The 27,337-nt window shown below is 41.3% G+C and overlaps 1 protein-coding gene across 4 annotated transcripts in view; it reads right to left on the reverse strand.

Moving 5' to 3' along the window:
• Positions 1-27,337, reverse strand: part of rasgrf2b (Ras protein-specific guanine nucleotide-releasing factor 2b) — a 43,359-nt gene continuing 16,022 nt past the window's right edge. Inside the window, exons 3-29 of one of the 4 annotated variants that reach the window (XM_070963687.1) lie at positions 26,010-26,157; positions 22,320-22,409; positions 22,036-22,172; positions 21,605-21,721; positions 21,372-21,451; positions 19,434-19,627; positions 19,178-19,287; positions 18,983-19,101; positions 17,173-17,333; positions 17,002-17,068; positions 16,379-16,515; positions 15,812-15,894; positions 15,172-15,420; positions 13,573-13,665; positions 11,148-11,635; positions 8,577-8,702; positions 7,369-7,458; positions 7,119-7,225; positions 6,126-6,238; positions 5,924-5,984; positions 5,166-5,269; positions 4,138-4,222; positions 3,851-4,048; positions 3,311-3,390; positions 3,083-3,200; positions 2,913-2,981; positions 1-2,247 (exon numbers count right to left, since the gene is read on the reverse strand). In XM_070963687.1, coding sequence (XP_070819788.1) covers positions 2,155-2,247; positions 2,913-2,981; positions 3,083-3,200; positions 3,311-3,390; positions 3,851-4,048; positions 4,138-4,222; positions 5,166-5,269; positions 5,924-5,984; positions 6,126-6,238; positions 7,119-7,225; positions 7,369-7,458; positions 8,577-8,702; positions 11,148-11,635; positions 13,573-13,665; positions 15,172-15,420; positions 15,812-15,894; positions 16,379-16,515; positions 17,002-17,068; positions 17,173-17,333; positions 18,983-19,101; positions 19,178-19,287; positions 19,434-19,627; positions 21,372-21,451; positions 21,605-21,721; positions 22,036-22,172; positions 22,320-22,409; positions 26,010-26,157 — 3,517 coding nt within the window. In that variant the 3' untranslated portion in view covers positions 1-2,154. The remainder of the gene's footprint in view (positions 2,248-2,912; positions 2,982-3,082; positions 3,201-3,310; positions 3,391-3,850; positions 4,049-4,137; positions 4,223-5,165; positions 5,270-5,923; positions 5,985-6,125; positions 6,239-7,118; positions 7,226-7,368; positions 7,459-8,576; positions 8,703-11,147; positions 11,636-13,572; positions 13,666-15,171; positions 15,421-15,811; positions 15,895-16,378; positions 16,516-17,001; positions 17,069-17,172; positions 17,334-18,982; positions 19,102-19,177; positions 19,288-19,433; positions 19,628-21,371; positions 21,452-21,604; positions 21,722-22,035; positions 22,173-22,319; positions 22,410-26,009; positions 26,158-27,337) is intronic. The other 3 variants (XM_070963688.1, XM_070963689.1, XM_070963690.1) reach the window with 3 other exon arrangements.

Here is a 27,337-nt window from a genome sequence, read left to right on the forward strand (position 1 = left end):
TAAGGCATGTTGAATTTATTTCCCCTGCACCTACAAGTGAAAAATGCAAACAAATACACAAACATAACATTACAATACAAACACAGCATCCTGTATTCTCAAACTTGTGTGTGAAACAGACACTCAGAATTACAGACGCAGTGCAAAGGACGAGTTTTTCCAAAAGCAAAGCCTGAAAACATTTCCTCTAATCAATCTGGAACAAGGTTATTGTTTTATGAGGAAAGTTTTTCACTGAGGCCTGCATAACTTCAAACACTGCTACTGCATAACAACAGGCTGTTTTGCAGATGACATAGCCTAAAGATTATGCTTGGCTGTGTGAGCTACACTAAGAGACAAACGTGCCAGATTTGATGGAAAATATATTGTTTCTATGCCTTTTAGCAGAGCCTCCCGACAGCTACAGAGACAATATTAATATAGAGAAGCAGAGGGAGAACATACAGAGAGCATTCAGTCAGACATGCACAACATGCAGCTGTTGTGTGCATGCAGGACAACTATGTTCATCATATCAGCAATACAGAAAACAAATTCTGATTATTCAAATGCTACATTTTTTTAACCTTTAGAAGACTTTTTTTTCTGTTTTCTTTTTTTTTTTTTTTTTAGAGTAAAGTTAAACAGATTTCTTGCAATACAAGAGCCTGGGATGCAAAACTAGAATTCAACATAAACGCAAACGAGACAAAAAAAAAGAAAAGAAAAAAAAACATAAAATAAAATCTATATTCACAGCATGACAATTCTTCATCAATCATATGATATGTGAGTCACTATATACAAAAATAGGATACAGTATCTAATGAAATAAATAGCATGGTAAATAACGATCATACTGTCACTCAAGCAAAGCTACATCTCAGAGAGTGCAAAAACTGTCCCAGCCTACACCCAAGAGTTACACACTGGGACCTGACTACACACTTCATTATGTGACACTTCGTAAAAGCCAAAAATCAAAACTGCACACAAATGCCGCAAAAGCTTTGGGTCAGTAGAGGGTATAGCAATGTTTAAACACTAGAGGGAGATATTTGCTGACAGTTCGACGCTGCAATGGACCTTACTGTGTTTACACTAACATGCTACCGTTTAGTCTACATGACCTATTTTCTGACAAAAGAAATAGTCAGATTTTTACAGGAAATCTTAAGATTTAGCAGGATTTCTATATAAATTTCATGTATGTAAATTGGCAGTTGTGGGTAATTTGACCTACACAAGTGGAAGGCACTGATCAAGTGTTTAATTTTGTATCATTCATGTCGACATTTTTTTTTTAAAAAAAGGAGAGTTCTTAATTTTTTTGGGAAGTCTTTAGGCGAAGACGGACTAAAGACAAATGCAGAATTTAATGTTTATTAATGGAAAAGTAAGCCACTTTGTCAAAATGATCTTTATGTGTTTAATTTTAGTTTCTTTCTACATATTTGAAGGCTTAAAGGCGTGTTGCCCTTCCCAGCCCACTCAGGATGCATAGTGGCTTAGAAAGTCACCCTTCAAAGGAGTGAAGCATGCTAAGCTGAGGGTCAGGGGGCGGGCTGAAGGCCATTTAGACAGTTACATCCCAAGCTGAAATCATGCAAGTTTTATGCAGTGACCATCATGACAGAAAGCATTTTTGGGGCTCTTGCTCCAGGACATGGCACAGAAATGCACAGGCAACAAAACACAGACAACAGCACGGAGACACAAGCTCAGACATCTCTCTGTCACACTATCTGTGTGTGCTACATCTCTGTAATGTCCACTGTATTTCATCCATTCTCTCTATGCTCCAAGCCTTCCCTGCACTCTCAGACTGGTCTGAGGAAGTGTGATGTCAAGTGCACCACACTCTGGACTGAGGAATGATGAGCACACACAGAGACATGTCATTTCCTCAAAACCCTCAATGCAGTGCAACAAAACCTTTTCCTCTTGTCCTCCTGAAGACAATCAATCCTTAGAAATTGTGTCTCATGCTCCCTAAGGCTCTCGTAAAAGCTTCTTCCTCTCTTCACTTCAGTCTTTATCGCTCTTATTTCCATATCCACGTCGCTCTCAAAACTTCGCGATTTCCTCTTGATTGATGAGATTATGTGGGCGTGTTGCCCTTCAGGGGGGTTCAGGTTCGGCAGGCTCCCACTGGCCACAGGCAGCTGTAACTCAGGCAGGAAGCCTGGGCTCGATCTTCAGCGAGAGATCATAAAGTGTGTCTTCGTCCATGATCAGAGTCTTATCCAGAAGGTACTGGGTCACCTGGACAGAAAAGATCAAAGAGGGCACGTTTCAGACCACCAAGTATGAAGCACCAAGTACCAAGTATGTATATTTACAGCTACAGGGTTTGTTTTGTTGCTCTCAATTAATTAAGATGTTTGACATTTTTAGCAACTAGATGACTACATGGTCTTGAAAGGCTCATTTGGGAATAAAATGACTTTGTAAGTGAGCCAAATTGATTTGAGACCACATAGTCATCTTTCTCTAAATCGCCCTCTGCGGTTCTCTAATTGGTGCAGCCAATAGCTGAGAGGGTTAAAGTGATGCTCAGTGGATATCTTGCAGCAGAAAAGAGGATTGTTGATTTAAGATGGCTTCTACAGGGCCATGATTTTAGCTCTCAGAAACATACTGCAGATACATGTTTTCAACACTTTGATATATATCAAAGGGATTTTCAATAATCCAACAGCAGCTGAGACCAGCACTTTCATAAAGGATCCCTGATGTCAAGATATTTTTTATAAACTTACTTCTATAAACAACTTAATCATTGACTATTTTCAATAGTATATTTTCAATAGTAATATAATATTTTTGCCCCTCTCTTTATGTTTTGTAAGGCACTTTGGATTTAGATTTAAAAATCCTTTGAATTTAAAAATCCTGTTTCAAATTCAACATGTTGGAGAGATAAGTACCTTGGCTTGATGCTCTATTCTGTACGGAGTCTGCTGAAACTGTCGAATCTCTCTGATGATGTGTGATATCTACAGAAAATGTGGAGTTTAAGTTAATTAAAACACAGTGTATATGTACAGATGATTTGCATCCCAGTCTGTGCATTTGTTTTATGCATGTCTGTGCTTACCATCCTCATTTTGGAGAAGTTAACAAGACCTTCCTCAGTAAAATTGGGCGTTCCCTCCTCAATAAAGGCCAGGTCTGTTAGATACATTCCCAGGTATGGCACACATGGAGGGTTGCAGCTGACGGAAGAAAGTGCGAAGGAATAATGAGCGTAACAGAGTCAATAAAAGCTTGTTTTTGTTTTAATTTTTGTTATACGTATATTGAAAACATCTGCAAACAGTCTTACTTTTTCAGGGTCTCCCTCAGATTTTTAAACCTTCCCTCAGAGGACACGGTCTTCTGCAGTTTGTCCATCAGGGCTTTAGTCTGGACAGGAGCACAAATTCACTTTTAAAATTACTTTATTATTATGAATGACATGGGACCAACAAAACAGTTGCTTTAACCCAAGATCCACCCAAGATCGTAATAAAATGGAAAAATTGAATTTGCTTCGGTCGTGAATCGGCAGCAATGGCTTGGCGGACAGACAGACTGTCTGCTGATTGGATGATTGTGGCTTTTAATCGAATTAGTGCTCATCAGAATTAAGCTAAGAGCAGATACTGAACATTACGGGTAAATGCCTCTCTGCATTATCTTCCTCTGAGCACTCTAACAACATCATTCTACCAGGAGGACATTTGGTAGACATTACAGAGAAGATAACTTTCCTCTAATCCTCTGTGGTTAAGGAAAACCTTACATACACTTGTTTTTAAGTACCATACTCAGGTTTTATATAGACAGATGATTGATTGTCATTAGTAATGATTAATTATTCCACCTGTTTGCTGACTTTAGCCCATGTCTTCTTCAGACGGTAGATGGCACTGCGATTGAGTGCAGATGTGATCTCCAGGACTCCGTTGTAGTTGTTGAGACAGCGGCAGATGTCGGCCACAGCAACCCACTTCTCTATGGAGCTGGCCCTTGAGCCCACATCGGTATGGGTCATTATCTGTGACGCCACCAGGTTACTCATCTGCAGTAGGACAAGAGAATATAAACTGGATGTTCACAGAAGGATCAGGAAAAAGAAGGTGCTTAAAGACACTGAAAGGGCTGACTTACATCATTGAAGTGTTGACTGGTTTTCATGATGTACGGCGTCCTTTCTGTCTTGTCAACCTTCATCCAGCCCTGGCCAAGGAACTCTCTTGGAGAGGGACACAGAATACAGCGAACACAGTAAACTCACAGGATATGAGTTACATCAGCTACAGCCTGTGACTTACAGATATTATCACCTTCCCAGTAGGCACTGAAAAGGATTTCTTGAACTAATTAAACACCATGAGTAAAGAAAGAGGTGTCTTGTGAAGGCTGTTGTGAAATGAAGACCCGAATTAGGAGTGTGTAACATTATGAAAATTTCCATGTTTCCATTCAGTCAAAGATATAAAGGTTTGAGAGACTACAAAACAGCTTTGCTTCTACATTTGAATATCTAAAAGTCAGCTGTTTCTGTATTTTTGTTTTTAATTTCTCAAACGGAAGATTTTTAAGAGAAGACAACAGAGTAAAAACACATTAGATGCACAATGAGGCCTCTGAACCTGTTTTACTCTGCTGTATGATATGTAATGGCAGGGATATACCCAGGAATTATACTAAAATGATACTTTTTGAAGAATGAAGTACACTTTGTGCTATTTTTGTCACTTAGTAGTCCTTGAGTTTACTTTACATAGTGTGCTAAATTGGCACAACTTTAACCAACTAGACCAGTGAAACTCATGATTCATGCGCATTCAAAACACAGTTGCAATACAATTACGCTATATCACCAGTGTGTTGAAAACATACCTAAATATACTTAAAATGAAGTGAAATTAAAGCACACCTTATTTAAGCGTGCTAATGGTGAGTTACACATTACACAGTAAAAATCTACTCTTTTCAAATACAAACTTGGAGTTGTAAAGTAAAAATGCCTTCAGTGCTCCTCATCATCTTCCTGAAAGTTTGCTTTCCTTTGGTGCTGCTGAGGGATACTGTGTTGATTAACTGGCCTCATAATAAGCAGTATCCATTAAGGTGATTTAGCTTTGTTTGGCCTGATGCAGATCACAGTGTGAGAGTGTTATGAAAGGACTGACTCATAAGGAATGCTCCTGAAGACAATGTGATCCAGCAGAGTGATCTGCTCAGCCAGCTCCATCGCTGAGAGGGACTCAAAACACTCTGCTTTCGGACAGTCCGCCTAAACACACACACAGGGACACACATACAGGGACAAACAAGAGTCACGAACAAATAAATGCTCATGCCATAACACAAACAGGAATAACAAGCAGATATAAATATCTAATAAAGAGAGTGGCTATGATGAATATGTTTTATGACAGCTGGCAGTCCCCCGGAGAGCGTCACAGTCAGGAGAGGGTGTATTTATCCCGTCTGAATGGAGGATAGAACAGCGTGCTCTGACCGAGGCTTTTCACCTCATACAATGGCAACGTGTGTTTTTGTGATTCCTAGTCATTATTAAGCCAAGACAATTAGTCAGGGGCACTCATGGTTGTTTTCATCTCAGGAAAGTGGTAAAGGAGGGTAAATTAATAAGTATTTGGGCTAGGCGTGTATTAATGTGTAAGTACTTCAGGGGCGCTGGCTTCATAAAACCAGGTCATCCCATAGAGAACCACATGAATATTCAAATTCAAATGAAGCTGTATAGCACAGCCAGTCTGCAATAACGAGAGGTGTATGTTATGCAGCAAAAGGCAGAGTTTCTCTTCCCTGCAGCTTAATTCACCCAATAGAATAATAACAACTTAATCATAAAATCATAAGGCACAAGATGTTTGCAATGAAAAAATGTATGAGAGGATGTTACGTGCTGTAGTTTTCTCACCATCTGCAGGATGTCCTCTATCCTCAACTGGGCATCGTCCTGCTCATCCTGAGAAAGAGCACTAATGTAGAACAGAGTAAAACAGAACAAGGGGGAGATTTTAACAATACGTGAAGACTTGACTTGACTGTTCAACCTTCAAGTGTTACATTCTGATTTCAGTACATGTGTTTTTGTTTGTACATTTGTACATGTAGTGTACCTTAGTATGTTGGCAGTAGCTTTTCTCTCCTGAGGCAGAAGGTCTGGATCTCTCAGCACCTCCTCCAGGAGACAAATCACCGACATCTTCAGCTCCCCATTCATCTCAAAGTCCTAAACACAGACACAAATCAACTTCTATACTTGAACTGACTCTCACAGACATACACAAAGGGTTCCTCTGTACACAATGCTTACATGCCGAACCTCAAGTAGAGCTGCAGCTTTAACCTAAACCTAATTCTGATTCTAAACTCTAAAACTAGACCTTAACCAAAGAAGTGAAGACTAAGTAAAACTGGTCCTCACAGAGAAAGAAGTAGGAGTGAACAAAATCAGTTTAGAGAGTGATGTATGATATTTCTTGTGATAGTTAATGAAGTAAAATGAGATTACAAATAGATTATATATAGTCCTGAACCCCCTCATGCCTCCCAAACTTTACACCTTCTTTTCCTTCTCTTTTTCCCTTTCACTCCCGCCCCAATTTAACTCTTGTTCAAAGGTCAGTCTTAACAAGCTCTTTGTTCTCTGGCCTCTGAAAGAAAAAAGAGAGTGGGTGTACATGCATGTGTTTGTGCTCGCCTCTGTGTTAGTAAGTCTACTAAAGCTGGCCTGTCATCACAGCATTTTGTGTTATTGAAGAAAAATACATAAAACAGATCGATGCAGTTAGACCTCTAAGCAGGGAGTCAGGCAATTACCGTGATATTCAATTCATTAGAGGCAACACTGGCTGTTTAGCAGAAGAGTAGGTAGGAGGACTGAAGCGGGCTGAGCAGCTCGTCCAATTGACACAGCAACGACACTCAGTGTGTGTTTGTGTGCATATGGCTGTTTACATGCCCAAGTGAGAGCAGTGGAGCAGAGAGCGAATGCATCTGACACCTGCTTTAATGAGACCACAGACTTGATTGCCCCAGCAGAAACAGGGGACCCCACACACACACATACACAAACACACACAGGCAGAGGGTGGTGGGTGCAGACAAACCTGTGAGTGTTTGGACACCCAGTGCCGCAGCACGTTGAGAACTCTGTTAGTTGCAGCTCGGCGGATGATGAAATCTTTATCACAAGTTCTTTCAGAGTTTGTAAACACTGGATAAAAAGAAAAGAGAGGGAACGAATCTGTTATTATTAAGATAAGACTTTCTTGATTCGGTGTGTGTGTGTGTGTGTGTGTGTGTGTGTGTGTGTGTGTGTGTGTGTGTGTGTGTGTGTGTGTGCGTACGTGTACATACCTGGTGGGGAACCATGTCCTGCTGCTGCTGTGGCAATAGCAAAGGCTGAGGCAGGCGAGACGGAGCAGCGTGAGTTCTCCCCTGACTGGACTGCAGACACACAAACATACATTTATCATCAGAGACAGAAATACTGTTAGAATTGCCATCAATGAGGGGAGTAGCCACAAGTGAATAAAAATGAAACTTCATTTCATCTGAACATAATGAATAATGATTACAATGTTCACAAAAGCAAATAACCTTTTGAAGCATAACTTTTTATAAACATAAATTCAAATATTTTCTATATTAACTGATACTTTTTTCATTGCAAACACGTTGTGTCAACCAAATTATTAACTAAACAGTAATTGGTAATTTGCTTTGAAATATTCCCATGAGTATTTACATATAAAACGAGCCAAGGTTTGCCTTATTTTTCATGTACCTTGCCTATGTACAAAAAAGTAGAATCTTGAAAACTTAATCTTTAAATTGCAGGCTTTGTGTTAGTAAGCTCTATGCCAAATTTGATAGACATGACTAAACACATTTCAAAACAGTAATTTACATGAGAATTTGTTTGTAGACACATGTGATTAGATTTGCATCTGCAAAATCTCTACTTTGTAAAAATTATAGGTGCAAAATACCAATCTGAAAATGTAGCTATTCACCATCATCATCATCATCATCATCATCATCATCATCATCACTGTCATTCTTGTTGCAGGCTCTTTGCAGAAATTAAATATATTCCTCATTGTTGGAATCCTCACTGTTTCATCACCTTTAATATTACCATTGAAATCACCATCATCATCATCATCATCATCATCATCATCATCCAAACCAGACACAGCTTGCCAAATGCTTGTTGGCTCTGCAGCTGTCCTGGGCTCACCTCAAGGAAAACAGTCCCAAGACATTTGCAGTCATACATACACACTCACGCAGTACCATTTATGCCAAAGTCTGGCTCTATTTTAGCTTTGTATTGTGCTGCTGAAGTAAAGATGTCGTCCTCCAGGGTCAGGGATCTTTGCCTGGCTCTGCAGAGCAGACTCTAAGTGGGCACAGAACTGCCCACTGCAAGGGCCTCTGGCAATGGCATTGTGGCCTATGAGTCATAAACCACACACACACACACACACACACACACACACACACACACACACACACACACACACACACACACACACACACACACACACACACATTGTTACCTCCAGGCTGTCTGTAGCGGAGGTGGCGAGGTGTGGAAGGGGAGCGACATGGAGACATGTCTCCTGCCTCACTGCTCTGAGGAGACTCTGGGATGATTTTCTCAAGTGACACTGACTCCAGCACAGCTGGGGAGGAGAAGGACAGAATAACGATGATGACGATGATCATGGCGATGATGGCCTTTATTGTTGCTGCACTACTGGAGAGGAGAACTTTATTGTACTTAGATTCACAGTCAGTCAGTCTTTAATTTGTTCCTTGCACATTTTGTGTATGTGTGAGCAAGTAAATGTTCTTAGACATGTACTGTGAGTAGCTTCAGCGTTCATATTGGCAAATATGCAAGTTAAATATTTGCTTCAATCTGCAAATGTCTATTCGACATACCTTTGATGTCTTTGGATGCAAACATGCATTTAACTTTTGGACGTGCACTCCAGCACAAACACAGACACACGCAGTGACCAGGGAAGGAACAAAAGTTCAAGTCTGTGTTGGGATATTAGCAGGTATCACACAAAACCTGATTCTTTCATAAGCAACACAAATGACAACGTGACAAATTAAAAGAAAAAACAAAAAGAAAAGGCTTCAGAACAGCTTCAGCAGTCCTTGCCAACTCTAACCCTGGAGCGTTCCTGAGTGACGATCATTGACTGTGTTGAGATCTGCTGGCTGTGAATGCCATGGCAGACTCTGTTTCACATCACTTTCACACTTCCCTGTAATTTCCTGTATGGAAGCATCTGTATTCATAACATTTCTGCAGTTTATTCAGGTTTATCCTTTAGTTTGTCACCTGTTTGTATTTGGGCCTATGTTGAATAAATTCCACACAGCACCTGACCATAGATGCTCTTGGTACTACTTTTATATCCTAGTGTTTTGTTTAAAAATGAATAGGTTGTTTGAGTTGGAAAAACAGAGGTTTCACCTCACGACTCTTCAACATATGCTCAGAATGTCACAGTGGTAATTTGTCGGTGACAGAAAAAGGGCAAGATCAACCAATAGGAAGATATATGTAAGCAGATACATACACTGGCTAATTAAAGCTAAAGAAATTGAGACACAGTATGCAGAGGAGGTGAGAGTGGCTCCATAGCATGAGTGCTAATGGCTTTTTGTCTCCTAGTGAATGGTTAGCAGCTGTCACACATGCATACACTCGTGCACACACTCTTACACATGCTAATGAGGGTCTAACTGTAGCTTGTCTTAGCTGTGCTGCTTCAGATGCCCGAACGCTATCACTCTCCAGTCTGAGAGGGCTGTTTAACACCACTATTAGAAGATCTAAGTGTGTGTGGAGGGAAGTCTAGCACACAAATGCAAGGAGATAATGATGTCCTACCAGGCGCCTGTTCTGCTCTGACAAGGAACACTTCACACTGTGTCATTTGATGAGTGACCTCCAGCTCTTCATAAGTATTTCGGTTTGCCAGTAAGGCGTTGATGTGTTGATGATCAGTCACAGAGAATATATACTTTGCACACTTACAGAACAAACTGCACATGTTATCAAGGTGCACATGGCAATAACTTAAGCACAATGTAGAATCAAATTATAAGAATCTGAATCATCTGCTAATGCTTTACAACCCTCCAAATGGCTGTAACAGCCATCAAAAATAATTAAAACTATACAATTTTTGTTTAATTTCACCCTGATGACATGCCCACAAAATTTGAAGTCTTCATCTCTGTTGCTCTCAAAATTACTGTATCATTAAAAAGATCAATAATCATCGTTTGACAGAATTTCTAAATGCAGATCATCACTAAAACCTATAAAATGTGTTTGTGGAACTTATGGAAAACTACCATTTTTGACCTGATTTAAGAGTAATTTGACCACCATTTGACCATTTGATGTAGAGATGAACTGCAGGGAGTGTCAGTACACTTTGACATCATGTGGTTAAAGGTGCAGCTCACTTCTGACCATATAAAACCACATGTTGAGTATGGTCAGAGATGAAACAGACTCGAAACCATGTTCAAAACTCTGATGATGGTATTCCTGGCTTAAATCAGGGTTTTGCTGCTTGTAGACTATATCCTTAAGTAAAGGTTTTTGTATTGACAGTTTGTGACAAGTGAAAAACAGAGCTTTGTCCAAAATCATGTCAATATTTCTCAAAGTAAGGTATACTGATGCTTTGTAACACCCCTCAGTGTCTCATACGGGCACGCAGGTTACCCTTTAGCGTCTGTATGAGACACACTGGTCTCTAAGCTAACTCCAATGTAAACCCATCCGTGGCAATGTTAGACAACCAGAACAAATCCTCTGGCAGTCAAACACATTCTGATGTTGTTGTGTGTTTGTTGGATGGGTCTACAGTGGAGTTAGTTGAAAGCCTGGTGCCTGTCATACAGATGAAACAGGATACCTTGTGTATGAGATGACAAAATGGCGGTATTTGAGGCTCTGGGAATGAGACCAGGCTCAAAGCTCAGGCACTGCACTGGAAATAATATAGGTATATTTCAGACAGATCTCAGCTCTGATGTTTTTTCCAGTATAAATGTTTTTGCGCTGTTTTGGTGTGGAAACTATGACACACCTCTGCGGATGCTACGTCTCAGTTTGCCACAAAATGGGTCGATCTTGGGCACCTCCTCCCCCTCGGCAGTCGAGCAGGGACTCTGGTCTGGGGATGAGGGAATGGGAGGAACTTGGTCCTGCGGTGGCTTGGAGTTGTTGGGTGGTGGAGAAGTGGATGAGGGTGGAGGAGAGGAGGTGGTAGGAGTTGGTGTCTGAGGTGTCGGGGTTTGAGGGGTGTGGGCAGATGTGGGGCTACTGGCGGCAGACTGGGAAGTGTTATGGTTGACACCAGAGTTTGACAGCGGACTGGTTAGGTCTAGGCCTCCGACCCTGGCAGTGATGGGGGAGTGGAGGGAAAGCTTTCTTGTTCGGACAGGGGAGGAGGTGCGGGACGGGATGGACAGAGGAGGTGGAGAGGAGAACTTGCGGCAGAGACGGGGAGATTTGTCATTTATGTGCTCACCACCTCTGTTATTCTGATTGGTGGCAAAGAACAGCTCCAAGGACCTGAAAGGGGAACAAAGCAATATGTCAGCAAAGTAAGAGGATATTAGAAAATGCAATAAGAAACAAGAGCTTGTTGGTTTGTTGTTTGTCTGTATGCCTTACAGTGAGAAAGGTTCAATAGAAAATGAATTTTGTCAGACAGCTTTCCAGTATTACAGACAAATGTCTGGTTTAGGGTCAAATAAAATGACATACTGTGTGTTCAGAATTCACAGCAAACAGAAGAATCACAGAGGAATTTCAGATTTCACAGCGTACTGGGGGCACCAAGGCATCCAGTGTTACATTTGGAGTATTTAGCTTATTTAGTTATCCAGGGTGACTTGAGTGGGCACACAGTGCAGTCAGAGTAAAAGTATTAGAGCAGTGACACGATTTCTATTGTGTTGCCGCTGCACTTCAGCACAGAAAGTAGTTGGATAAGCTAACACACAATTGAAGCTGCTCTACTCATTATCTTTATCAATCACAGTATGAAAGAACTGCATGGGATGTGAAAGGAGTTGCTTATAGTGACATCATCACTATCAGCTAATCTTTTGTTTCTGTGTGGTTTTCTGTTTTGGTTCACTCTCAATGCTCTTAGCACTGTTGGTTTCAGGCAGCTGTTTTCAATGAAAAGCTCTGATTAACGTGAACATCTGGCCAGGCAAAGTGAGCGACTAGTTCATGAAAATGGAAAATTTAACAGCTAAAGAGCTACAGATTTCCTTCAGTTGGTGGTGACCAAAACAGAGTCTCAGAGAGGGTGAATATTGGATTTACATTTGTCAACAAAACAATTGTCCAAATGAATGCTAATGTTGCTTCTGGGCTAACATATATGGCAAATAAACTTTGCAAGGTGCTTTTAGCTTCCAGTTAGGAAACATATGCTCAGTTTGACCGTGAGTCAGGTGACTGTCTTGACCAGTGGAGAAAATGTTGTTTTTCAGCTCTACAAATTCCTTTTTTATCCAGTATTTAGGGTCTTTTTTTGCAGCACCATCCTAAAATAGTGGGTCTATAAAAACGGTTCAAACTAACCTAAACTGTTCAGCAAACAGGCATGTGAACATCCTCAAAAAACCCTTAAGTTGGAATTTACTGAATATGATTTTAGTACCTGATTATGTACCTAAAACAGGAACATTACAGCTGACAAAAAAAATGTCCACTCATAGACTAGAGTAGAAAAAAACATCAGTCTTTCGTTGCAGATTACATTTGCAACATTTAAACACCTTATTTACTAGGCAATGGAAGCACAAAAGCTTTAATCAACAGCATTTTGGTTGTCAGTTTTGTGATGACATTATCACTGCTCGGAGAGTCATGTGTACAGACCTACATCAAGGGAAGAGTAATCATGCATAGACAAACACAGCCATCATTTATTCGCACAAGCTTGTTATTCAGCAGGAAATAGGAGAACAAATTTCATCCCAGATTGAAAGAGGAGGGGGAGAAATGAAAGGAGGATATAGAGGAAGGAAAGATACATGAAAAGCAGAGAGGAGGAATGCTGAAGAACTTTGAATCAGGCAGAGGAAAAAGAGGAACCAAGCAGCGGAAGATGCTCAAGAGGAGGATATAAAACAGACTGAAGAGGAATGGCAAAAAGGGATCAATATGGAGGGAGTGAGAAAGACAGCTTTGAGGAAGTGACGCACCAATGAGAGAGCATGCTACAGACCAGCTGCAGAGACTCCAAAATATTTCCTTTCTCCTATTTCTGTTCACGAATCATCAACCTAGCATGTTTCAAACTGATGAAGTTACAAGCTGTGTGAGTTGTCCATACAAGGAGATAGATAGCAGGTAGACTGAAAAGTATAAAGGGGAAAAACATGCATCAGTAAGGTATCAGACCAAAGACCAAGACCAGAGGAGAGGAAGAACAGGCAGGAAAAGTTGGAAAGAGTAAGAATGAAGGCAGAGTGAGAAGAGTTGGTTACTTGGACTGATCCATGGCTATCTTCTTGATCTTCAGACTGTAGTCAGGACAGATGGATGAGATGGATAGACGGTCAAATGAGTGGTACTGCGCCCTGTAGTTGGAGGGGACATGAAGAGACATGATGACACAGAACAAAGATTAAATGGATGTGATGGTTGGACTGACACACGAAGATGCAAGCAGGAGATGTGATGGCGATAGAAGGAGGTTGGAGAGAAGATATTGGATGGATGATAAATGAATCTCTTGGTAGAGGAAAGGTGTGTGTGAGAGAACAGCAGCATATGTTCAGTCTCCCAGATGTTGACACATGACCACATGGCACCTCTTCGATATAGAAAAATATGAAAATCAAGGCGCGCTAGAGCCAACCAAAAGGGAACTTTGGCCATGACATATAAATACACAGGAGTCCTCAGCAATGCTAGCAGCTGCATGAGGCATATTAGCATTGTAACACCTGCCAATTAGCACTAAAAACTAAAGTTAAGTACAGCTAAGGCTCATGGGGATGTCATTAGTTTTGATGATGGCATTAGATGAAAAGTTAAGGGATCAGCAAAGTCATTAAGACACATCATCTGGGAACCATGACTGTCTGATCCATCTGCGCGATGTTGAGATATCTTGCTTGATAATCAAACTTTTGATCTCATGATGGTTAAGAGACAACTGACACTACGTCTTTAGAGCCACATCATGGCTAAAAGCACAAAAACAATAAAGAAACCGCTGAAATACAATAAAGCATGTTCTCTTCGTAAACCACTTATTGTACTTGCTCTCTTGTGGATGAAAGAGAGAAAAAAAAGTGAAAAGGTTTGACTCAAAGGGTACTTTGGCTGCATAAGTGCCCACCTGGAGTGACTTTAAGGGCAAAAATGAAGCACATCCTGTTTAAGTAAAGATTTGAGAAAGTGAACTTTCCCCACACTACCCTTCCTGCACACCTCTGGTCTCTGGACGATTCCTCCCTGTTCCCTTCCAGTGAAGGTTGCCACAGGCCATGACCAGTTAGGCTGAACATACAAACCTGCCTTTGGGCAGAGGACAAGACTTTTCCAATTGAAAAGTGAGAGTTAAGTAAAACCGAGGAAGGAATATAAACATACAATTATGATGCAGCCAGAATCCTAACAAGAAAGAGAGAGAGAGCATAAATAGAGAGAGAGAGAGAGAGAGAGAGAGAGAGAGAGAGAGAGAGAGAGAGAGAGAACTCCTCATCTGACATATTCCTATGGCTGTGCCAAAACCCTTGATGAAGCATCTGTTGTGCTGGCCTCCACTCACATGCTGGTATGTATTTCAGCCAGTATGTACTCAACCTTGTGGACAGAGGTGGGAGCTGCATGCTGAATCCAAAAAAACTGAGGTGGTTAATAAAGAGGCCAATAAAGATTCTCCTTTCATCCTTGTAAACAAATGCATGCATGTTCCTTACACTTTCCATTCTGGTAAAGGTGATGTGTGGGAAGATTTCTGAGCTGCTTTTACGTCTGTGGTGGTGATGTGTGAGCACAGTATGCGTGCCAGCTGCACATACACCTTCTCTGCGTTTGTGAATGCATACAGTATTTGTGTGTTCGCACTGTATGACCTGATTGGTATGGAGGAGAAGGGTTTCTTGTAGATGTCGGCCAGTTTGTCCATGACCACCGTTGCCGTGGTGAAAATCCTGTATGTGTGCAGGAAGGTGTTCAGGAAGTCGATGGAGAGGAAGCGCAGATCGGTCAGCCTCTCAAGCAGCCGCTCCACGCTGGCATAGCGGATCTGGGGGACCTTGCAGGAGTTGAGCGTCTTGCTGAAGCAAATGTCAACATCATCTTTATGGAGACGCACATCGGATCTGATGGATATACACGTACACACACACACACACACACACACACACATAACCGAGGATGGGTGACTGCTGGGCTGCTAAGCAAGGAAAAGGTTATGAAAGTAGCTGAGCAAAAACAGCCAAGTAAAAGGAAGAAATCAATAAACAAAATCCATGTAATCCAAAGAAGGAAGCTAAAAATAAGAGTGGATACCAAAGAATACTCTTAAGCAGATTTCAGCAACAGCATAAATAAATATAAAAAAGCATAATACATAACATACAGCCTAAGAGGTTACTGTACATCAACACAACTGTAACATTTTCACCAAGATAAGCTACATTATAAACTTATGTTTTGCAACAGTGGCATGACGACATGAGTATTCCTCTTCACAAACACAAACATACTTACTTGATCATATGAGGCACAGTGACTTTAGAGTTCTCCTCAAATACACTGGTCATCAAACCATTACAGCGGATATTATCTATGCACTACAGAGGCAGAGAGAAAAGGAAGATACTGAGAGAGTAAAGTGAAGGAATGACAGTATGAGATGGAAAAAGTGAGAGTATTTGCAAATAATTTTCATGCCTGTTTGACCCACAAAACCTAAAGCAGATGATGGTCTGCAAAACCACAAAATACATCAGGGAGAAAAATAGTCATTTGCTTAAAACTAATGCTGAAAACACTAATTAAAAGTCAGGTTGATAGGGAATTGAGTAAAAATAAGCACATTAAAACGGTCAATGTGTTTTTTTGTCTGATAAGATTAAATGCAGTCTGACACACTTGTATCATGCTACTCTGTTTGTGAAGCAGTGAGGCACTGAGCTGAACTCATCCCGGGGGAACTGCACCCGTGTCTGTGTTTACTTATCACTAAGCCCTCTCAATACCCAGCGGAGAACATGCTCTTGCTATTTGGAGGTTCTTGTTATTCTGTGTTTGTATGGGTGAGTGTTTGTGTTTTACCTGGCTAATATCACTGGTCCATGCTGCCTTCTCCTGCCGCGATGGTGCCAGTAACACCACAGTGAATGAAGGCAAGTCTGCTGGCTCTACTACAAGCTTAAAGTCCAGCTGACCAAATACCTGACCTCCAGCTTTAGCTGCGTGATAGAGGAAAAAGAAAGAGCTTTTTACAGTACAGCCAATCTCTTAATGATGATAGTTAAAAAAAATATGCACAAACACACACACACGCACACGCACACAGAGTTAATTAAGCGGACCTGCAATCTCCATTCTACGCACCCCTGAGGCTTAAGTGTGAAGGTGTGTGTTGAAGGGAAGTGTGCACATGCATGTGATTGTCTCAGCACTTGTGTTTGCGTGGCTATATGGATGCTTCATCAGTCTCCATGCTTGCAAAATGAATCCTCAGGAAAAAGATAATGGATCTGTAATGTCAGAAGATCAAAACCTGACATTTAAAGGGGTGAGCATCTGATATTTAAAGGGAAGTAATTTCTGGACACTTATCATCTGACACCTAATTAACCTCCATGAGTGGTGAAGGGTCTAAATGAGCCAATAAGAGCTGCCTGTGTGTCGACCATTGTGGAAGCACCGCTCCATTGATGTAATAAACTTACACTCCTCATCACTGGCGTCTGGTTCCTCTATGAGTGTGCAGTCAATCAGGGACAAAACTCCACCTTGCTGCAAGAGATTAATAGCAAATATTAACAATATTTTATTGGCTTTCACAATAAAAGTTTAAATCAATTCCTAAAATTAAGTTCTGATTTCTGAGATGTTCTCACCTTGAGAAGGTGCAGTTTTCCTCCGGAGCTGCGTGTGCAGATGAGGAAGTGTTTGGTGAAGAGGAAGCACTGCCTCTCCCCTTCCTTTTTCAGAGAGAGAGAGCCCAGACGGACCTTACTAAGTTTCCCTCGCTCCACCGATGGCAGCTGGATCAGAGAGCCTGAGGAGCAGGATTGGCGCAAGATTTCACTAAGCTGACACTGGGCTGAAGGTCATGTTTACTAAGCAAACATACATGTATAAAAAGCAGCATTGCTGAACATTTCTGCACACATGTATTTTGTGTAGGCACCTGGAAGACATGAAGACATTAAAAAATGGAGGAGATTATTTAAATGTGTGGCAAAAACTACATAAAACTAAAAACTGCCAGAGGAACATCACAATCTGCTCTCCTGTGCAGTCCTAAAGCAGCCCATGTTCCACTTAGCAGGCATGCAGTGCACACTCGGTACATTTATTGCACCATAAATGGAAAATTGCCTTCGACTTGGTCTAAGTATCCTCAGCAAATCAGGAGATCAGATAGCTCATTAGGGTTTGCACGCTGTAGCAATTAATAATCACTGCTGCAGTTATGTCTTTCTCAAGAGCACATCAACTGTATAAAGACTTTGCAGGTCTTGGACCAGTGTCTTTATGGGACTGTGTTTCCAACCACTTGCTTGAAGCAATTCCTGATAAATACAGTACAATTTTTGTGGTACATTTGAGATCACGGTGATCAAGAATGACTTTGTTAGATTAGGCAGACTGTTGGTTCTGGCACCATGAATCCACGCTAAGACTTTGGCTTACACCAGTGGTCACAGGCAATCAATTTATTTCCATTGCAGGAGAACGAGAAGCGTAGCGGTGTTAGATCTACTATCTTACATTACATTAAATTCATTTGGCATACGTTTTGTTCAAAGCAACTCACAATAAGTGCTTTGGAAGTCCATAGGAACAAGAGCTGGATGTCATCAAATCTTGGAAGCGCATTCTTCTAAAACACACAGCTAACAGGCAGGTGGGTTCAATGCTTCAGCGCAAGTGCTTAGAGCATGTAGGAAACAGCTAAGATGTACATGAAATGTGATTAAACAAAATAGGTGCAACATTTAGTTTTAAACTCTTGGGAATAATTCATTAGGAAAATATTTTCTTGTTAATCATCCATCCATTTTCTATACCGCCTATCCCTTTCGGGGTTGCCGGGGGGGGGGCTGAATCCTATCCCAGCTCTCAACAGGCGAGAGGCAGGGTACACCCTGGACCGGTTGCCAGTCGATCGCAGGACACACAAGACAAATAACCATTCACACTCACACTCACACCTAGGGGCAATTTTAGAGTCACCAATTCACCTAATGAGCGTGTTTTTTGGTCTGTGGGAGGAAGCCGGAGTACCCGGAGAGAACCCACGAATGCACGGGAAGAACATGCAAACTTCACACAGAAAGGCTCCGCCTGGGGGTCGAACCGGCAACCTTCTTGCTGTGAGGCACGCACGCTACCTGCTGCCCCACCGTGCCGCCCTCTTGTTGATCAACAGTCTTTTCAATTTAAATGATCCTAGTTGTTGTTATCTGAACCACAACCAGTTTGTAGAACCACATTTTCACTAGATAAGCTGACAGAGAGCCAAATGTCCCTGAGTGGAAAGTATTACAGCAGCTCAGGTCATGATTCAGTGACTGAGCTCCACCAAGATACCGCAACTGTGCTCTCAGATCACCGGTTGACAGGCAGGAGGGTCTTCCTGTTAGGAAAACCTCCAGAGCTTTGCTGTCTGGTGAGCAATGCTGTGAGGTGAGGGAAACTTACCCTGCCTGACGAAGGTCTGGCTGGTGTCCAGCAGGATGTCACAGCCCTCCACTATCATCCTCTCTATGGCCAGGTTCTTCCGGATGTTCTCCGTGTCACTCACTTCGTCATGCATTACTCTGGGCACACACAAAAAACACACCGTTTGGTTCTGTATTCAATATCAGGAAACCATTCTGACAACCAGACACATACCTGGACAGTTCCTCTAATTTGGACTTGGCGAATTCAAGGCTCTTGCGCTCCACATGCTCGTGCGGCGTGTGCGCCAATAACTCATGTAAGGTGATGATGTAGCGCGGAATCTTGTGGGAGAGAGGAGCAATGGTGAAAAATATGAACAATTCATAAATGATAGTCAACACAGTGGAAATATATGGGGACAAGAACTGACATTAAATAAAAACTGCTTTTGTGTCATGGTTTGTCTGTGAAAAGGCCCATGATCTACCTGGAACATGGGGTATGTGAGGAAGGTCTCGAGCATCCTTCCCTCGCAGGCGGCGTTAGACTCATACTGTTTGAGCAGTTTGTCAAAGTCTCTGTTCTGTTTGCAGTTGGCCAAAACCTGCAGGCTGTACTGATGGTTACGCACAAACTCCTGATAGATGTTCAGCATGGGCAGCAGGATGTCAAACAAGTCGGCTAGAAACAACAACACACATACACACATCAGTAACATGTGGGTACAAATCAGGCATGAAGTCAAATATTCTGCCACCAGCAGCTGGTTTCAGTCGAAAAGTGTGTTGCTATAGCAACCACCACTGGCACAGCTTCACGGCAGTTTAACTGATGTTAATTTGAGCCTTTTGTCAGATCTGTGACCAATCAAATATTGACAGGCGCCTTTTATCTACTCCCCAAATGTCCTTGTTGGAGCATCAGATCTACATACTCTTTCCATTACAGCTGTTCACTTGTGATATTTAATAGGTGAGTATACTGCTAACCAAACTAGCTGAGGCTAATGTGTTGCTAATACAAAATTCTAAATAACTCATTGATGGGCTAACTATTGCACATGCTATTTTAACTCTTGTGGACTCTTTGTGTATGTTGACCAGATCATTTACTGCTCTGTACTTTGTATTAGGGCTTAATGTTGATATTGAAATAAAATTTCATCTGCTGGTATAAATTCATTTAGATCAAACCGAAACAATGGTTAGGCATATCCCCCTAATGAGCCCAAAGAAATGACAGAAAAAAATAAATAATTATAAATTCATAAAATCAGAACAAATCAAATAGAAACAATATAAGAGTGCTAAAACTCAATTTACAGGCAATAGCAGCACACATACGGTACCCACAAAATTGCCCATGGGAGGAGGTGGTGGAGGCGATGAGGCCAAAGTAATGTTAAAGGGAAATGGGGAAACGATGTTAGCTTTTCAGATGTGCAACTGCGAAACTGACTCTTTAAAACCAAACTCAGTAAACATCTAGTGTTTCTTTATTGATCACATTGTCTCTGTCTTGGACAACAAACACCAAGAAGCATCATCATGTTAAATACAAAGTCTACTCAAAGAATCAATATAACCTCACTTGGTCGTAAAGTACAGATGTAAATGGATGGAGCAGATGTCACTTTCTAATTCACTACAGAAAAGGTATTTTAATGTATAGATCATAATGCTTTTAAACTGATGTGCCCTCAAAAAACACAGAAGAAACAAAGCCATGGAAGAAACAAGTAAAGACGGATTTAAAGAGGCTTCATTATATTGGTCACAGATAGATGCTTCTGTTTATTTGAACATAATCTGAATGACGTTAAAAGCATGTTGTATTGGAGGCTAAATATTCAAAGATGATGGCAATCAGAAAAAGACTGTATTCAAGATACTGCAGACACTGATTTGATGTAAAACATATTGTTGATCAAAAATCCACATTCAGCGTCAGCCTGAAGCAGAGAGTCAGATAACAGTGACATTCAGCTCTTTTTCTTTTTGAGTTTGTCACAAGTAATTTGCTGTTGTGTCTTTCAGCAGTCTGTCTCCTAGGTGATGCTTATCTGTCGAGGGGGCTTCTGTTTTAGGAGGTGAATATGTGGGATGCCTTCTGGTCCGGGTGGTCATTGTCTGTCAAGACAATGAGCGTGCTTGTTGCAGACTGAGATAGGGAAATGAGCGTGCCTGAGTGTGCGTGTGTGTGTGTGTGTGTGTGTGTGTGTGTGTGTGTGTGTGTGTGTGTGTGTGTGTGTGTGTGTGTGAGTGAGAGAGAGAGAGACAATGGAGCAGTAAGACGTCAGTCTAACGTTTGAACGAGACAAACTGGATGTGGAGGACCAATGAAAACCTGACCTTGATGTAACTGAGTGGCTGCAGAGAGTATGCATACAGTGTGTATACATTTGTGCGGTTAGGTAACAGCTTACCCAGCACCAGAGTTGGCCAGTTGGCTATCCTTGCTTTCAAGCCCTGATGGAAAATCTCATGCAGGAACATGATGGTCTCACTGAAGAGAGCGAGAGTGCAAAAACAAAAATGGCAAGAGATTTTTTAAGCCTTCAGTATCCGTCTCTGCATGCGTCTCTGACAGTTCAGTGATTCGGATGAACAGAACATGTTGCTCAGTCCCACACGAATACATTCAGACAAACGTACGCACCTGTTGAGGAAGATGCTGCTGACATCGTCATGGCTGATGGGGGGTTTCTTGGAGCTGGCAGCCATCCTCAGAGGTCTGAGGAAACAGTTGACCAAGATGTAGAGCTGGTGGACGTACCTGTCATCACACATGGACAAAGAGAAAAACACTCCTATATCAACTTATAATGTCTGGGTTTAGACTCAAACAGGCTTGAGACTCCCTGGCAATGTTCAGAAATTCAGATTTAACCTCAAAACACATGCAGAAATGTACCAGGCTACTGTTCAATGCTTGAAGTCTAACACATCATTCAGAGCATCCTTTCCTAAGCCCTAGTCCAGTGTCGGTTACTCTCACTGAGATGTGTGTCATGCCCTGTAAAAGCTCAACAGTAGTGACAACTTTTCAACAGTGTGCACTGGTACTCTAGGCATAATGTATTTACATACTCTGTCTCTGCCTCCACCATGTTGAAGACGATCTGGTTCCTCTTCCTCATGCTCTCAGCGTGAGGAGAGCAGATGTAGTCCTGAACGATGATCTTCCACTTCCTCCGACAGAGCCAGCCCCGCATGAAACTCTGCACCTGAGGTAATGCAAACAAGGTAGCTTAGACTCACTTTTGCATGCACACTGTGCACGCAACACGCATTCACACAACACAGTGGGTTACAGAAAAAGGAAAACACACAAATCCTAAGGTGTACCTGAATTTAGAAAAATCTTTATTTACCTTTTTGATCTTCTTGATATCCGGGTCTTCATTTTCGTGGTTGACATGGTAAGGCCGCATTCGCTCCTTAGTTTTGTTCAGAGCTACAATCTTTAAAGACATTCAGACACAAACAATATGAGAATAATGTGAGTGATTACACACAAGACACGTTAAATCACATTAAACAGAAGCAATGGTCTTCTCGGGGATAACAGAAAATGATACGATTTCATTAATGCGGATATTCTATTCCTAAAGGGACCAACAGTCATTTGGATGAATACTGTATATGTGATAGTCATGCAGTGTGCTCACTGAACTGTTGGTGTGTTTGCACCAGATAGACATCAGACTTCCTCATCTTTGGCAATCTGGTCCCTTCGTTCAGAAAGAGAGAATGACTGAGAAGGGGGAGGGCTGCTATCAGCTGGTGGCAGTAAGCAAATTAAGGTTTATACGTGCCTGATCACCTGCAGTGCTTTGTAGGGCACAGCAGGTACTGAAGACAAAGTATAATCCTGTGTAGTTAAATATGACGTATTTCTGGCCGAAACCAATCCATGGAAATCGTAATATAAAGGCCTTTTAAAGACCTAATCTATCTAATTATGTCAGTTCTTGTATCGTTTTTAAAGCCAGAGTCAGATTAGCCTGTAGACTCTATGCAGGTAAGAAAAGCCAGCCGTCTACCACAACCTTAAAGTCATCTTCCAGGTTTGAAAACTGAGGTACACATAAGACACATCACAGGGAATAATCCTGGCAGATGCCAAACCTGAAACTGGTTCTGGGACTATATTACATTTTGCTATTTGCTTTTACCGTCAGGCTTCTTTACAACATCAGTTTAGCACAGATGAAGAAAAGCATCAAAGAAGAAACCAAAGCCATTTTCAGCCTCACAATTTCGTCTTAATTTCCTCATTCGCAAGTGCTATCATGCAAATGGCAGCAGAGAGGAGTTAGTCTGCCAACTGTTGACAGTTATGGTGGCTAGTTGGTTTAATTATTCATAAACATGGAGCAACACACACAAAACAAACAAACAAGACTATATGTTTTAATGAGATGGATCACCAACTGCACACTGGCTCTCAAAGACTAATCCTTTTTTCATGAGTGGCCCAATTACACAGGCAGATGTTTCCTAATATAAAATGCCTATCGTTAGCATTTTCATTACCAGCAGGGCTCAGTGTATCCTGCCAGTGAGATATAATCACAGTGTGCGGCAGGGAGAAGTATCTGCCATACACTTGTTGCTCTAAGGGAGAATTACAGCTGAAAACAGCGTAACGGCCAAATCCATTAAACATAGTATTATTGTTTCCTGAAGACAGAAGCAGCCTATACAAGTAAAATACACGTTACTGACACAGATGAGCCATGAATTGGAAATGACAGCTCCACTGTGATTTATGGAGATGTTAGCAGCTGGTCCTGTGAGCAAATAGCTTCCCCTACAGCCAAATGCTGCACAGACCAGAATTCATTTCAATCAAGCACCTGTACATAAAGAATAACTCTGCAAAGCCTTCTGGTCACCTGCGTGACACATAAGAGAACACGTACAAAGGAAGTACTTCTCATCTGATACAACAGAGACAGTCAAAAATCAGAAGAAGAAAATCACGGCACGCCTGAATAATTTCTGAATAATGTCCTATTTAACGTTTCTATCTAACAATGTATCAACTGCTAGAACACTTCCAATGAATTAATTCCAATTATTGGTGGTGTAACCTAGACAGTCTTTTTGTGAGGGCAAAGCAGGTCAGCTGAATATGCAACACAACACAGCAAACGTGGAAGCTGTCAACAGGCAACCATACAATTCAATTTAGTATATGGAGAATAATGCATGAAGAGATTGACACTGAGTTATTATACTCAAAATTAGTATGAACATATTAATTTAATTCAGGAAACAAAAATGATTATAAAATTATAAAGAGATCACAGATGCACAAAATGAAGCGTTTCCAAAATACATTACAGTACATACATACTGTACACAGTCATTTATGGCTGGGTGATATGGTTAAAATCATTTTATCATACATAACATTTTAACTGCGAGGCAACATTTCTTTGTTTCAGCACCTACAATTTATTAGAATCACGAATTTGGACTAGACTACAGTCAAAGACTATAAACAATCAGCTCTAATCTGAGGGATATCCAAGCTTTTTCTCAGCGGTTTGACACTGATGTCCTGATCCAACACAAGCTCACTTATTTTACATCAGAAAAGATAAGAGCTGTTGATCTAATTACCATAAACCAATAGTTACCGGCTGTCCTTTTTGTGCGTGTGAGAGAATTGTAATTAGGTCTAATTAACAATGTTGTAGAGGTCAGTTTTGTTTTGTGTGTGAGCATACACATCTGATTTATCGTGCTGTGACGGCAGAGCACAAGCATGCTGTGCTCGATAAGCATAAGTAACGGCGGATGTTTTGTAAGGACGGTGATGGGCTGTCTTTATTGAGCGGCGGGCTTCTCCTCCCACGCTTAGAGGTGAATGAGTACCGTTCACACCCACTCCTCTGCTGCCACAAACACAGCTGTGACAAGACACACACACAGCATACACATCAGGATATATGCATATATTGTATACACACAGGTATTTACATGTGTTTCTCCTTGGATCACTCTTCAAATGATTCATGGCAGGAAAGTGATCACATAACAAAGCTGTGTGGGCGTGCCGGTGAGCAAGTGAGTGATGGCAGCTTTAAGCATGCATACTGTTTTTCAATGCCTATAAAAAGCTATGAAAAATGACTATGGGAAATGCGGTCTTAAACAGACCCTGTGGTGATTTTAACCACCCCAAGCACTATGGATGAATGCTTTTGCATGTGCACAATGCAATAAATTCCTGCCACCAGCTTCAGTTTATTCTGCTGATCAGCAACTGGCAGCAGTTCATGCCCAAAGAAATGCAGTTGAGCGCCAACCAAGAAGACCATAACAAGTAAATGTGGATGTAAACAATGCACAATTTAACATATTCAAGAAATTAGCTTTGCAAATGTTTTAAGAAGCAGGATGTGCATTTCACATATTTGTTTGAGAAAGAGTGAGTGCTAACACAAATTTGTTTTCAAGAAAACTCCATCAGGCACCTTTAATTTCACCTTTAGGATGAAGGGCCACAGGACGAAGACCATAATCTCCTATGTTATGGTAGTTATGACCAAAATTATTTGATATTTTACTGTTTTGAAGTTGCAAGATTTCAGTCGTGCTTCAGTTGGCAACATCTCTGGTTCCCTGTGTTTATGGCAGGCACATTTTAGTAACACAGACCCCGGAGTTCCATTAAAAATCATACTTGTATTGACCTCTAGGGGCAGTAAACATGTTTGAAGGCACTAGGTCTTTAAAGAACACCAAAGAAGGAAGTCATCAACAACTTCACTTCCTCGTCCCATGCTCATGGCTGGCTGTTGTGTTGTGAAATGAACACATGCACTGGCTTTTGTTTTGCATCCCGCTTAGTGTACTCATTGTTTCATGCAATTTAAATACCACATGACAGAGGCAATTACCGAATGCAAAAACATCTAATGTCTATTGCTGAAAAAGTGCAGGCCGCAAGCAGTATGAAAATGGAGTTTGATATGATGGAAATCTTGAGGTTTATATGTTTTGGGTGTGGAGTTGTGTGTTTGAGCGTCCACACATGCGTGCTGTACCTCTGCTTTGAGCCTCTCGATTTCTGTGTCCTGATCTTCTAGCTGGGTACGCAGCTGATTGGCCGCCACCTTCTCAGTCTCCACTATCTGGACAAGGTGGATGTATTTCTGCATCAGAACCTCTCGTTCAATGATGATGTCGGAGTAACTGAAAATAAAGAGGTATCAGTTGAACAGGACGCTGGCAAGAGCATGTTTTATCATAAACAAGTAGCCTATAGAAAATAATTTACATGCCCTTTTTCTGTCCCCCACTGTGTGTTATGGCAGAAAATGAGGGAATACCAAAAACACTCATTTTTGAAAGTGCGTCAAAATGAACGCTAAGGTGTCCATACTGTGTGAAGCTTTAAAATCTTAAAGGTCTTGAAAAACAATTTTCTCAACCAGCTTCTCACTGTGCGCAACAGGTTCTTAAAAGTACACAAAATCTCCTGTCAGATTTTGAACAGTCTGCTTATGCCACAAGATATTTCTGTATTTTTGTCCTTACTTTCATCACTGGTTTGAAATCAGTGGACAAGGCTACAAAATGCTAGGAGACAATCAAACTACATGTACCCATAAGAATAATAAAGGTCAGATTTTCCTGCCGTAATAGGTGCAGCAGAGTTAACAGAGTGAGAGTGATTCAATCGTATTCACACAGTGGCCATTTCCCTCTGACGTCATGCTCAGGGTGGGAAGCTGAAACGCTGTCATCTAAAATTTAACGTTGCACTGCTGTGTTCCTGGTTGTGAGCCGTACAGATGTACTGAATGATCAGCAACTGAAAAGACGATGGAAAGTGAAAATCCAGAGGGGCCATGGTTTGGAGGGAAAACAACACATTTGGTAATCCATTAGATACAATTGTACAACAGCTATTGGCTAGGAACTGATTGAATGTGAACGTTAGCTTATAGGTTGTCGAACACGTTGTTTTACCTTGAAATATGTCCTGGTGTCCCTCTGGATTTTTACTATCTACTGTCTTCTCAGTTGCTGATCAATCATGGAGCAGTGAAATGATGACAATTGGTTAGATTCCCTACATTTATTCAACTTGCAACCTGGAACAGAATGACACTATGCTGTGCAAAATAACATTTCAGCTTCCCACCCTGAGTGTGATGTCAGGGGAAAAAGGCCAGCGGGTGAATGTGGTCTACGTGCACACATGTCCAAAGAATAGGTTTTATCAGGCACTGTAAGTCATAACACCTGTGCAGGTCTACCTTAGGCGGACCTTTAAATGAATCGGTCATAGCGCAATGTGTATGAAGTTGGCGGTTCAGTTCAGAAGTACAGAGAGTACAAGCAACACAAGCTTCTTTTGAAATGATCA

Source organism: Chaetodon trifascialis, chromosome 6 (assembly GCF_039877785.1).
Source record: "Chaetodon trifascialis isolate fChaTrf1 chromosome 6, fChaTrf1.hap1, whole genome shotgun sequence".
Classification (NCBI taxonomy): Eukaryota; Metazoa; Chordata; class Actinopteri; order Chaetodontiformes; family Chaetodontidae; genus Chaetodon; species Chaetodon trifascialis.